This window comes from Wasmannia auropunctata, unplaced genomic scaffold (assembly GCF_000956235.1).
Source record: "Wasmannia auropunctata unplaced genomic scaffold, wasmannia.A_1.0 LD334183.1, whole genome shotgun sequence".
Taxonomy (NCBI): domain Eukaryota; kingdom Metazoa; phylum Arthropoda; class Insecta; order Hymenoptera; family Formicidae; genus Wasmannia; species Wasmannia auropunctata.
In genome coordinates, this window is record NW_012028707.1 from 92,751 (window position 1) to 105,147 (window position 12,397).

Here is a 12,397-nt window from a genome sequence, read left to right on the forward strand (position 1 = left end):
TATATATATATATATATATATATATACACACACATGTAAGTACATATATAACTAATTTCTTTAGATTTTAAACTTTAACTCGAAATAATTTCATATGCAAGAGAATTTATAATTTAATAAATTGTTTATGTAATAACATTACATGTGTCATATAAAGCATTAATTCCAAACATTCAGATATAAAGATTGAAATAATTTTTTTAAAGCACTTACTTCTCTCCAAGGAGACGAAGGAATCTGTTTTTCTTCTCCTCAACGTCACTTGTCTTGTAATTTTTAGCCACTTCTAGCCTTTTGGCAAAGGTTAATATGGATTAAACAGGCGAGAGAAGCGGCACGTTGAAAACTGTAAACTACTCCTGCAGCAACTTTAAACTTCTTTCTTCTTTTTATTTAGGCATCTACCTCCCTTCAACCGAGGCAAGGACAAACGGCCAAGCACTTTAAACGGTTTTTCAAAATATCAGATACCTTTCGTTGATTGGTCAATATGAGATAGGTCATAAGCAATAAATAGGAATATAGAACGGCAAGTCTTCGGGGGCTCCTTAAGCTGATTTCACGTTAGTCGGCGCATCGCAGCCAATCGCAGCGTCGCAACGCAGCGCGGAACGCAACGCGCAAACCCGGTTGAAATCCGGTTATGATCCAATCAGCGTCGAGTTAGGGTGCGTTCCCACTAAGCGTGTTACGCGCGCGTCATCCGAATTCTTGACCAATCAAAACATTCCATTTTATTGCGTAATTGCCGCACGATCTGCGCGATTTTATACAAAGGAATTAGATTCTTTTATCTCTAAATCGCTAGTGTGATGACGTGCGATTACCACAGCCCGGAATTATACAGGTCGGCATTGTGTAAAAATTGGCACAACACAAAACTTTTTAAAAAATTACAAAACGCTGAAAAAGCGACGCTTGAACCTCAAAATGTTCTTTTTTTTTTTTAGCATTTTCGAGTATCTTCGGTTGATATTTCGTTACCAAGCCGATGAGGTCTTCTTGAAAGAGACGATGAACGAATAGAAGAGGAGAACGCTCTCATTCCCCTTACCGTAAATTTGACAACCCCCTTGCCTTTAAATCCACTCTACGCTCCGTCCATACTGTGTGTCCATAGATGCCATAGATTTTTAGGTCCATGGCCGAAACCAATAAAGTTCAATACTAGGATTTCATTGCTTTTGTTTAGCAAGTTATTATGAATAATACCATTGAAATCCTAGTATTGAATTTTACCGGTTCCGGTAAAAGTTAATACCTGAGATTATGACCTGTAAAAACCAGACTTTAATGCATGAAACAAAATGCATATTGCACTCAAAGCATCACCACAATACATAATTACGAATTACGAACGATAATAAGGAAGGAAGAAAACTTTGCTGATTTCATTTAACAATAATGTAACATTTATTTAGTGACATGTAGTCTGTTATTCTGATAATTAGAAACAGTGTGTTACAATAACTTTAAATAAATGTGTATCCATGTAACGTCAATACCCGTAACTTCTCTCGGAACGAATGCGTGTCTGAAAGACACGGGGAGAAAAGACTTACTGCCATAATAAGCTGTAAAAAAGAACAATGTTTTACAAGCTGTCTATTGTTTTGACAATTAAATATTTACATAAAGCGTGCCTTCCGTTTCATGCATGATATATCATCTTTGTTATTCATTGAATGTTACAGGATATAAAATGATAGTATTTACACATCATGCGCATCATGAACAATCATGAATGACGGAACACACACTTATAATTAAATTCGTTCACTTAAATCTTAAATTCAACAATCGCTTACTTCATAAGGGTTAATTCGGGCATGCCTGGATCCGCACCCTTGCTGAATCCTAAAAATGAAACATTTAAATTTTAGTATGTTTGATCATCGTGCGAGCAAAATGATATACATATATGGATATCGATATCGTAAGATTTAAAATCTAACCTAAAAAGAGTACGGCAGGAATAAAACCCCATTGAAATACGAATTTGCTCACATTCAGAACAATTGCTATTCTCTGTTTCGTGGTCGGACTTAAAACCATTTTGATACTATATTAAGATCTTTAGCGTCAAAGTTTTCTTTTTACACAACGGATAATCGGTTAGCTAACAGCGAGTAGCGACCAAATGTGACAACCAATGAATTGAGGTTAAAGCAGATTGAAGATCGAAAATCGAGCTACGACGACCTCTTGCGGAATTGCAATTGCCAATGCCAACTACAGATTCATATTTATCAAGTTCAATTTGTTGTATACATACATCATAGGTATCTAGCTGTAATATATGCTAATTTCAATTCAAAATTATATTTGAAAATTTTTGTAATTAATACGTCATGTTTACTCGCAAGTAGATAAAATTAATTTTTGGAAAGTCAAAATGACAAACTTTCTTAATTAATTAACGTTATAATTGAGAAACCAAAAATTATGCTAATATACCGAGCGAATTAAACATGTTTTGTTAGTACAATGCAATCATACAATAGGAACAGAACACTGTAAGATGCAAAGTATAAAATTTAAGTTTTTATTTTAGAGTAGTCTGTGAATGAAAAGAAGGATTGTAACAATTCATTTAGAAGGTATAGTGATTTAGAACAAGATTTTTCCATATAAAACACCATTTACTGTATCGGTAATAAATAAAGTTATCAAGAAAAGATGTAATCTTCTTCCAAGAAGAGATCGAGATTAATGATCTATTATAATTAGCTCGTCGATGCCCCAATCTTCGTAACTGTTATCAGGCAAGTAGCGACGTATAATTATAGGAATTTTTCGTTGCTTCAACTCCTTCATAGCAATTTGCAATGGATCTGTCTCGCCTTCTAATTCTACCATCACGGGAGCACACATTGCTATTTGCAACGCTCTTGTACCTAAAACTCTTGCCCTTTCGTATCTAGAATGTAAATTATGATATATTAAAGAAGCTAATCATACTTGTGTGTATACACACATAAATACACAATAAACAAACTATATACTTGGTCATATATCTCGTCGTTATCCTCTTTGATCTTTGAACACCACCGGTAGCTTCGTTAGCATTCAACAATTCAATGTTTTCACCATCATCTTCCTGCGGTTCTAACTCAATGTTATCCTCGTCGTCCACATCATCGAAATCATCTGCGACCCTATAGAAAGCATAGAATACAATTACAATTAAATTGAGTTAATTGCTGGCAAATAATCTGATTGCATAAATTGTATTCCGTCATTATCCTTTTTCTAGTGCATTTTAATTTACAACAGAGTAGTATTAATATAATTAAAAAAAACAATAAGAGCACATGACCGATCATTGATCGGTATTAAAAAATTGGTATAAATAACCTATAAGTAAACTTGAAATAACAGAAACTTAATTACTTACTCATCTCCATCAAAATCTTCATCGGCCATTATTTAATTATTTATTAATTAGAGGGATACGTATACGATTTAATTACAATTTGATTATTCTATTGCTCATCACTCGTCTTCACCTTCGCACCACTCACCATCACTGGCTGGCACGATGCAGGCACGACGGCGGAGACGGGGGCGGTGGGCGGGCGCGGAGTGGCAGTGGCGCCAGTGCCGCCAGTGATGGTCGATTACATTTAAGAATTGCCAATCGCAAAACCGGTCCCGTACACTAGCGCCTCACGTCCACGTTTTCAAAAAAGGAACTACATACCACGTCTATCTTATAACATTGTCGATCAAATCATAGCATGAGAACATGAATGTGGTTCGAGTCTTTGCTAAGTGGGGTTCGAAGTTACTATAACCTATTTGTGCATTCTTGAATCAGAGAGAAGCGTGAGAGCAACCATGCCGGCTTTTAGAACTGCAGGCGATCTCCTCTATATACTACACTAGTACCCCACGTCCACGTTCTCATGCTATAATTAATTGATCGACAATGTTATAACATAGACGTGGGGCGCTTGTGTATGTAGAGTACATACGGAGGAGATCGCCGGTCCCATCCAAAAAGCCGGCGTGGCCGCTCTCACGCTTCTCTCTTTCAGTGCTTGCCGCGCTCTCGAGTCTTTTGTTTATTTACGCGTTTTTCTGAGTGACGTTTTCACACAGCCTTAACCACCACCAGCTGACGCGCGTGATCCGGCAAGAGTTGTCAAAAAGTTTTAGGACGATATTCAATCGAACTTACGTGTAACTTGTTTATATTTTGGATTTCTGATAAAAATATCGAATGAAACGTTGCGTGAAATGGCGACAGAGAAGGATTTGGTAAATGGTATATAACCATGTCAATATTGTATATTTATGAATATTTCCAATATTTCACAATCAAGAATTCACGAAATTACTCGATAAGTATCCCATCATTTCTATATTTTACGTCACGGCAGAAAACTATAAATTTTTATTTCTACTATTGTCGTTATCTTTCATCGAAAGATGACGACATGACAATTTAAAAATACTTTTCATTTATAATTTTGTGGTACAGCATATTACACTTACACTTCCTTATTCGTAATATAAATATATCACAATGTGATCTGATTGACGATTCCCTCATTGATGTTAGCATTCTATGCTCTTATGTGTATCTATAAAAAAATATGTGAAAGACGATAAAAAAAAAAATATATATATATATATATATATATAAAGGCCATCCCTTTTGCTTGTGTTTTAAACTTGTAGCTGTACGAGAATCGCTGAAGACTGATGGAAATCTTGACCGGATTAAAGCAGAAATGCGTACAGAAGTGATAAAATTGCTCGATTGTTCTAGCAAAGAGAACAAATCAAAAATTATCAAGCCTTCTCATGATATCATTTTCCTCAATGAACTTGTCAGAGAATATCTCGATTGGATGGGTTACAAATATAGTTCTACTGTATTTGTTGCAGGTACATTATTTTAATTTTATTATTGGAGTGCACAACCACGTATATCATATCTAATACCAGCGATAGATCGTGTATCGCATGTGAATAATTTTTTTTCCCCTTAAACAAAATCTTTTGACGAAATTTACTCGACGACGATAAGATTGAACAAAAATATTGTTATTCCAGAATGCGATCTTCCTAAACACTGCTTGGATCGTAAGCTTCTTGCACAAGGCTTAGGAGTAAAAGACAGTGAAAAGAGCAGAAACTTACCGCTGTTGTGTGGTCTCGTACAAACATTTACTAGTTTAAAAAATACCCAATTATAAAATCTACATGAGCGTGTATTCAACATTCAATTACGATTTTTAAATATTTATTTATTTATTTTCTATCATGTTACACACAAATCTCACACTTGGATTTTTTATATATACAAACACAAAAATATGCACAAACTTGGATATATACAGATTGTTATACTTATTATACAATAAATAATGAAAAAAAAATTAGTACTCAAGTCTCATTTTTAACACAACTCTGTTAAGATAACAAAACTGTATCACACATAAACTGCAGCAATATAGCAAGATGGATATATCAACGTCAATTATTTAATCAATCAATTTTAATTTTCGTGTTTGGTGAGATACAAGAATATGAATTAAAAGAATTTTACCATTTTATTTCGTGATTTTTCTTACATATTGACATTAGATTATGAAAGTACAATACAACGGCGAAAAAGGAAGGAAAGAGGGCAACAGCGAGAGTGAGAGGAGGAAAAGATAGAAATATATATGCATATAGATAGCAGAGATCCTAAATAAAATTGTTCTCTTATATTCATTGTATAGTGATTAAGCTTTTCAAAGACATCGCTTTTTGACAAAATTGCCACAAAATTATATCGGCTATAATGTACACGACTTATTGTAATAACAAACTTACATACAGAGAGAAAGAGAGTGAGTGTGTGTGTATGTATGTATGTATGTATGTACTTTATATATGTCAAGTCGGTACATGATAATTATGCAAAGGCCATATCACATGTTATTCTTTTCCTCTTTTCACGTTAGAACAGTTTAACTATCATGTGTGTATTCCCAACTTTTTTTCTTTATTCGTCAAACCATTAATTTGCTTTTACCTGCTCAAAGTGTTCACTTTTTTCCATATCAAGAAATCATTCAATAAATATTCTCTACTACTAAATGACATGTGTTGAAAAAACTTTTCACACACGCTGAGCTGCAACGAGTACAAAATAATAATAATAATAATATTATTATTATTACTATTATTATTATTATGATTTCCACGTGATATTTGAAAGTATTCTATGAAAAAAAAAGAAAAGTTCTGGCTTTTTTTTTTTCTTTTTCTGCTCCTCTCTAAGGTAAAGTTCTTTGATCGAACATCAAAGAAAGAGACATCTAATGATGTCATTTATGCTTGGATTTCTTCTTCTTCTTTGACTGCTTGCTTCTGCTCTTTGACTTTTTCGATTTCTTCTTATGTTTCTCTTCGTCACTGCTGCTGTCGGATGAATCAGAGTAAGTGTCCGAGTCTGAACTACTATCTTTCTTGGCAGATTTCTTCTTCTTATGCTTCTTATGCTTCTTTCTTTTTTTCTTGTGCGACTCATCGCTGCTATCCGAATCGGAGCTCGTAGTGTCGGAGCTGCTAGACGTGTCCTCGCTGCTACTCGACTTGGATCGTTTCTTTAGGGATTTGATCTCTATCTCTTTGCCCATTTCCGTTTCATCAAGTTTTAATTTCTTCACAGGTGACGGTTTACCTTCCTCGCCATCTGATTCCGAATCTGAGGCAGAATAGTCTGGTTCGAAACTCGCCTCGTCGAGTATGCTGCGCTTGCGATCAGACACCAGCCTCGGATTTTTCCTTTGTTTTTTCGACGACTCTGCTAGAGGCGGCTCAATATTCTCGTAACTGATCTTGGTCTCGTTACCATCCGGCTTGTCCTTGGAAATCGCGCCCTCTTTGTGCCTTTGTTTCTTTTCCTGATTTTTATCCTTATCTTTCTTGTGTTTCTTCTCCTTGCGCTTCTTGTGCTCCTTAGATTTACTCCTGCTACGGTGCTCCTTCTTTCTCTTCTTCTCTTCCCGCGTTTTCTTGTCACGCTTCTTCTCTTCCTCGTCGTCTTTCGACTTTAACAAGCCAATCTTGGACATTTCCGTTCTCTTAAATGCGCAAGCAGCCGAGGGAGGTGTCCTACCTCTGTGTGTCTCGCCGCGGTCTCGTTCCTTGTCGCGATCTTTGTCCACGCGTTCTCCTTTGGCGTCATTTCTATTGGAGCGCAAATCTGTCCTACTACAATCGATTCTACTCTCCCTCTCGGCTTTCAACTCGCTACCGTGCTGCCTGTCGCCGCGAAAATCCGACCTCTCCTTCGCCGCCGACCGATCGCCGCCGCCAATTCTATCCTTGTTGTCCCGTTTTCTCTCTTCCAAAAATACTTTTCGTTCGCCGCTCGTAGTCGTCGTGGTCAAGCCCAATGAAGAGGAGGAGGAGGAGGACTCGACTGGACGCCGCTCTAAAAGCGGAGAGGAGATCCTCTTTTCCCTTCTGGGCGATCGACTTCTCGACTGATTCTCATTCTTGGCGTCACGCCTCTCCAGGAATCCCTTTATAGGACTAACCTTCCTCTCCTTGCCGTCCTCAACCTTCTCGCCGAGTCTCTCCTTCGCGGACAGCCTAGTCGGCGAGTAGGCTGTTTCTGGCACAGGCTTGAACTTGGTGCGATCGAGCTTGGCTTTCTTCGTTGGCTCGGTGATTTCGACATTCCTTTCGTTTCTACCAACGTTGATCGTCACGTTGACGCTCTTTCGCGGTTCACGATTACTGGACTCCACCGTCTCCAACACCTTGGGTTCGGGATTCTGATACAATATCTTTCTGCTCTCGCTGATCTTTTTGATCTCGATCGGTCGGATCGCGTTAATTGCCTTTTGAAATATGGCGTTCTCCGCACGCTTCAGCACCTCCGACGTAACCATCTTGATCGATTTCGGCTCGTCCTCTCTCTGTATCTTCTCCGTCGGCGATCCGCTCGCGTTATCATCATCATCCTCGTCATCGTCATCGGGTTTCTCGATCGTATCATCCCTTTCCCACTTGGACAATTCGGGTATCGGCGCTAGAAATTCATCTTTCTTCGGCGATTTCTCCGTCGCTAGCATAATTGTCGAGGCTTCCTTCGCAGACTCGGTCTGCGAGTGTTCCGAAAGTAGAGAATACTTCTCCGTGATCACAGTGTTAATTTCCGTGTCGTCCAATCCTCCGTAGAGGCTATCGATCGGCTTCATGTCCGACTTGAGTTCCGGGATTGGTTTGAAGTTTGGATTCGGTGGATTCGTGCCGAATTCCGCACGATCTAGCCGACCGCTACCAGGACTGGATTCGTTGAATTCCGGCGGTTCCGGATTCATCGCCAGAGACTTATCCTCGAATTCCTCTTTGATCGGTGCGATGGACATTTGGTTGGAAGTACATTCGATCCTGTTCTGTATGTTATCCTCGTTGCACGCCTTTATAGAATCAGTTTTGTTCGGCAGCGGAGACGAAGTGTCATTGTTTGTTGTTTTACTCTCGGCCAGGTCATCTGTCTCCGTCGTTTTCATCATCGGATCGTCCTTCGCTGTTTCTTTCTGATTGGATTTCTTATCCTTTTTCTTCTTCTTCTTCTTCTCTTTCTCATCGCTATCCTTCTTCTTTTTCTTCTCCTTTATCCTCTTCTCTTTCTTCTTCTCTTCTACTTTTTCCTCATGCTCCTTTTCTTTCTTCTTTGTACTTCGTTCTGGCGACAAATCTTTTGGCTCACCCCTGGATTTCTGAGAGTATGGACTTAAGCTCTTCCTACTCTTTTTCCGCTCCATCGAACTCCGTCTCTCGTATCGTTCGTGACGATCTCTGTCCTTCTCGGTTTCATATTCGCGTTCGCGTCTCTCCTTCTCTCGCAGCCGACTCTTGTCATCTTGCCTATGGCGATCTCGATCATCTCTATAACTGTAATAATAGAATGAAGACATGTACAAATGACATGTTTGCTACAAATTATAAATTAATTTAACGTGTGCCTTTTTCCGCACGGCACTTTTTAGGTAACAAACATGTAACAAAAATTTCATATATAGATTTTTTATGAGTGCTAAACAATTTTTTTAATTTGACAATGGAAGTTCTTTAACTTGATTATGCAGTAGAACGTACCGATCTTTATCATAATCCTTCTTTTCGACATGCCTGTCGTCATCTCGACGATCGCGAATGTGCCTATCGTCTCGTTCTTTCTCCTTTTCTCTTCTGTCACGTTCGTCTTTCTCTCGTATCCTATCCTCGTGTTCTCTAGGCGGGACCTGTCTATCGCGATCCTCACGGTCTCTGTTTACAATTCTGCGATCTCTGTCGTCCCTCTCACGCATACGATCCTCACGTTCGCGAATCCTTTGAAACGCAAGATTGCATTACAAATATATTTCTTCATAATACGATTGCGATATTTTTCTTTTGTGAAATGTTAAGTTACTGGCAAGGGAAGATTAATGTTCTTTAATTAAAGGACAATTCAGGCTCAATACAATATTCAACAATGTTACCTATCGTCCCTCAATCTATCACGTTCGTCGTTATCATGATCCTTGGACGAATGCTCGCGATCTTCTTGATCTCTCAGGGAGCGCTGTCTTTCGCGATCATCCCTCGATGATCTCTCGGAATGTTCAACACCCGGTGGCGAAAGATCGTAGTAACCCTCGGTACCAGGTGGTGCTACGTCGTCGAATCGCTTATGTGAGGAAGAATCCCTCAGTGGACTGTTAAAACGCTGCTGCGGCGGAGGTCCGGAATATCTGTTGACAGAAGGTCAGTACAGCAGTTGATACATTAGTATAATTCTACTAAATATTAAATATGCTTATGCTTTTTCTCCCCCTCCCCTTTTTTTAAATATATAATGCCTCTTTAAAATTGGCACAGCACACCGTTGCGTAGAATAGTTGTTAGTAACGAATTTATGCAATATGAAGGTCGAAAAAATTAATCGTGTTAAGATACTCGCAGAGAAAAAAAAACTCAGAGAATATAGTTTGTTCCTTAAATTTTCTTCCATTCATCCGTCAATTCCGAATTTATTTGGCACACCTATGGTATATGTATAGAAAACCTATTTAATAAAAATTTAAATAATTAAGACAGGATATATGCTGAATTTTTTCTACGACTGTTGCACCTCTTTTTATCTCCATACAAGCTGAAAGAATGAATAAGATACATAATCACAATCACCTCTTGCCGAGACTTTGTTAAAATCATTAACTAAAATTATAGAATAAAGTACAGAAAGCAACATTTGTAATGTTGAGCTGCTTTAAAATATAACAAAAAATATTTTTTTTTTCATGACTATAATTATGTGAATATTCCAATTATAGATAAAAATAATTAAGAAACTACCGAATTGTAGCTTTTTGCAATTTATGTTTGATTTGTTTACTTGTGACATGATACATTTTCAGTAACACGTCCCAAATTTGTCACTGAAAATAAATAGAAACAAGCTTCTTTTTTATTACAAATGTTGATTTGGCCCTGAATTCACCTGATTCAGAAACCATGTGGATGTGTCAATCAGCTCGCTTGCTTCTCTCCGCGATGGTCCTCGATTCTCTTCTTTACTTCTCTCTTCTTTTAGCACTTTTAAATTACATTTCACAATATGCATGTTTTATATATGTATATATATATGTATATATATATATAAAACATTGTGAATTACATACATTTTATATAGTTATGCATTACAGTATGCATTTTATATATATATATATATAATTACATATTCAACAATATTATAATATTTAGTAGATAAATAAAGTACGCATATTATAGTATAAAGCCTTATATAAAACATGTTACAAACGGCGATATCAAAATTAAATTAAAAATGTTTTTTTTATAAAAGAACTTAATTTTACAGTAAAGTTATTATTAAATTATAAATACAGATCTTACTTGACCTATGATATAATAATTATCCAATATTGTATAATAATTAAATGCACACAATTCAACATTAACCGCAGTTAATGAAATAACGTAATGTAGAAAAAAATTTGCAATGGTAATAATATTACATTATCCTTAAGTATATTCTAAGTGTATAAAATATAATATATACAAGAATACATACATACATATACATACATATATATGTATAATATATTTATAAAATACAATTATATAGATATTAAAATTACTTCCGCGTTATTACAATATACCTAAACTAAGTATAAAATTTTGTATGTATACAGATACGATTCACAATTAGTATATTAGATTAAAATGTATTATATATAGTGTGTACGTGTGTGTGTGTGTGTGTGTGTGTGTGTGTGTTTGTGTGCGCGTGCGTTTGTTTACGATTGTGTGATGTATTCATGTATGCATAAACGATGGTGCATATATATGTATTTTATAAAATTGTGAATCTCTTAATTACCTGATGTAAAAAATCTGTCAAAAGCAGGTCTACAGCAAAACTAAGTACATGAAGAAATATAAAAAAATTTTACATGAAGTAAAGGTTTCGCTATGCACATAAATCACACTCTCATTAGCATACCTTACCATCTTATTAATGTCCTAAATATAATACTGTGAAAGTACTGCTCTAAAAATAAATTATCAAGTAACAATTTCTTATTTTACTTTTCAGATATAGAAGCGTATTAAATGTAAGGAATGAAAAACAATCTTTTTTACTTTTACTTTTTTAACTGTTTTTAATCTTTAGCACTCTTTCCCTCTCAGTATCCATAAATAACATACAAGTGTATAGAGAAAAATATATCAATTTGTACAATCGGATATCACGAGATATGAAATAATCAAACACAATAATCTCACAGCATACAATTACTAACGTATCACTCTTGCAAAAATTTAAATGTTACTATAATAAAATATATGAGCTGCATAAATTTGACATACGGCAAAAATTCCACATATCTGTACAATGTACATCCTTTATGCGTGTATTACATATATTCGTATTACACATATTAAATGTCTTTTTTTTCTCTTTAATTATTTTCTCTATTTGTGGACAATAAAACTTGTTTAGTTTAAGAAGAATAAACAATATTACTTTAAGAAATTATAAAAAAATAAATGTAGCTAAAGAAAAAAAAAAAACATTTATGCACAAAAGAGAAAGATGCGGATTTTGTAATTATTTTACTTTACTATTTATCGTCTTTGTAATTTTTAATCTTTATATTTAAGAATTTTGAAACATTAATGTAATCTTAAAATTGAAGGGCTTGTGTTGCAGCAACAGTAAGTTAACCCACAATTTGTAACGGAGAAAATAAACTCTAAAATTAAAGTGATAAACTTAAAAATTTATTTTCGATGGTGAGCAAGAAAAAATTTTTATTTTAAAAATCAAATAAAAAAGTTTAAAAAAAATTTTTTATTTTAAAAATCAAAT

The 12,397-nt window shown here is 35.7% G+C and overlaps 5 protein-coding genes and 1 long non-coding RNA gene across 8 annotated transcripts in view; 2 read left to right on the forward strand and 4 right to left on the reverse strand.

The window, feature by feature from the left end:
- LOC105459563 (aurora kinase C-like) overlaps positions 1–475 on the reverse strand; it is a 2,356-nt gene extending 1,881 nt beyond the window's left edge. Inside the window, exon 1 of the mRNA XM_011705709.1 lies at positions 214–475. The gene's annotated coding sequence lies outside the window, so the exon portion shown is untranslated. The remainder of the gene's footprint in view (positions 1–213) is intronic.
- A 252-nt stretch (positions 476–727) lies between these two features.
- Positions 728–1,502, forward strand: LOC105459565. Its single transcript, XR_975696.1, has 2 exons — positions 728–847; positions 951–1,502. It is a non-coding gene; the product is annotated as an uncharacterized LOC105459565 (long non-coding RNA).
- On the reverse strand, positions 1,390–2,201 carry LOC105459564 (mitochondrial import receptor subunit TOM7 homolog). The gene is made up of 3 exons (XM_011705711.1): positions 1,956–2,201; positions 1,809–1,857; positions 1,390–1,574 (listed from the first exon to the last, which is right to left on the reverse strand). The coding sequence occupies exons 1-3, from the start codon at positions 2,053–2,055 to the stop codon at positions 1,559–1,561; spliced, it is 165 nt and encodes a 54-aa protein (XP_011704013.1). The 5' UTR covers positions 2,056–2,201; the 3' UTR covers positions 1,390–1,558.
- Positions 2,202–2,529: 328 nt separating this feature from the next.
- Positions 2,530–3,569, reverse strand: LOC105459566 (DNA-directed RNA polymerases I, II, and III subunit RPABC2). The gene is made up of 3 exons (XM_011705712.1): positions 3,398–3,569; positions 3,006–3,158; positions 2,530–2,920 (listed from the first exon to the last, which is right to left on the reverse strand). Exons 1-3 carry the CDS (start codon positions 3,424–3,426, stop codon positions 2,710–2,712), a joined length of 393 nt encoding a protein of 130 aa, XP_011704014.1. The 5' UTR covers positions 3,427–3,569; the 3' UTR covers positions 2,530–2,709.
- A 180-nt stretch (positions 3,570–3,749) lies between these two features.
- Positions 3,750–5,393, forward strand: LOC105459567 (lisH domain-containing protein FOPNL). Of its 2 annotated transcripts, XM_011705714.1 has the most exons (4): positions 3,750–3,828; positions 4,041–4,270; positions 4,687–4,896; positions 5,065–5,393. In XM_011705714.1, the coding sequence occupies exons 2-4, from the start codon at positions 4,243–4,245 to the stop codon at positions 5,205–5,207; spliced, it is 381 nt and encodes a 126-aa protein (XP_011704016.1). In that variant the 5' UTR covers positions 3,750–3,828; positions 4,041–4,242; the 3' UTR covers positions 5,208–5,393. The 2 variants fall into 2 exon arrangements, with proteins under 2 accessions (XP_011704016.1, XP_011704015.1); XM_011705713.1 differs by lacking the exon at positions 3,750–3,828 and having other exon boundaries at positions 3,996–4,270.
- Positions 5,394–5,545: 152 nt separating this feature from the next.
- The window catches only part of LOC105459568 (E3 ubiquitin-protein ligase RBBP6), a 16,773-nt gene continuing 9,921 nt past the window's right edge, over positions 5,546–12,397 (reverse strand). For both annotated transcript variants that reach the window (XM_011705716.1, XM_011705715.1), the window contains exons 14-16: positions 9,504–9,755; positions 9,118–9,351; positions 5,546–8,913 (exon numbers count right to left, since the gene is read on the reverse strand). In XM_011705716.1, coding sequence (XP_011704018.1) covers positions 6,330–8,913; positions 9,118–9,351; positions 9,504–9,755 — 3,070 coding nt within the window. In that variant the 3' untranslated portion in view covers positions 5,546–6,329. The remainder of the gene's footprint in view (positions 8,914–9,117; positions 9,352–9,503; positions 9,756–12,397) is intronic.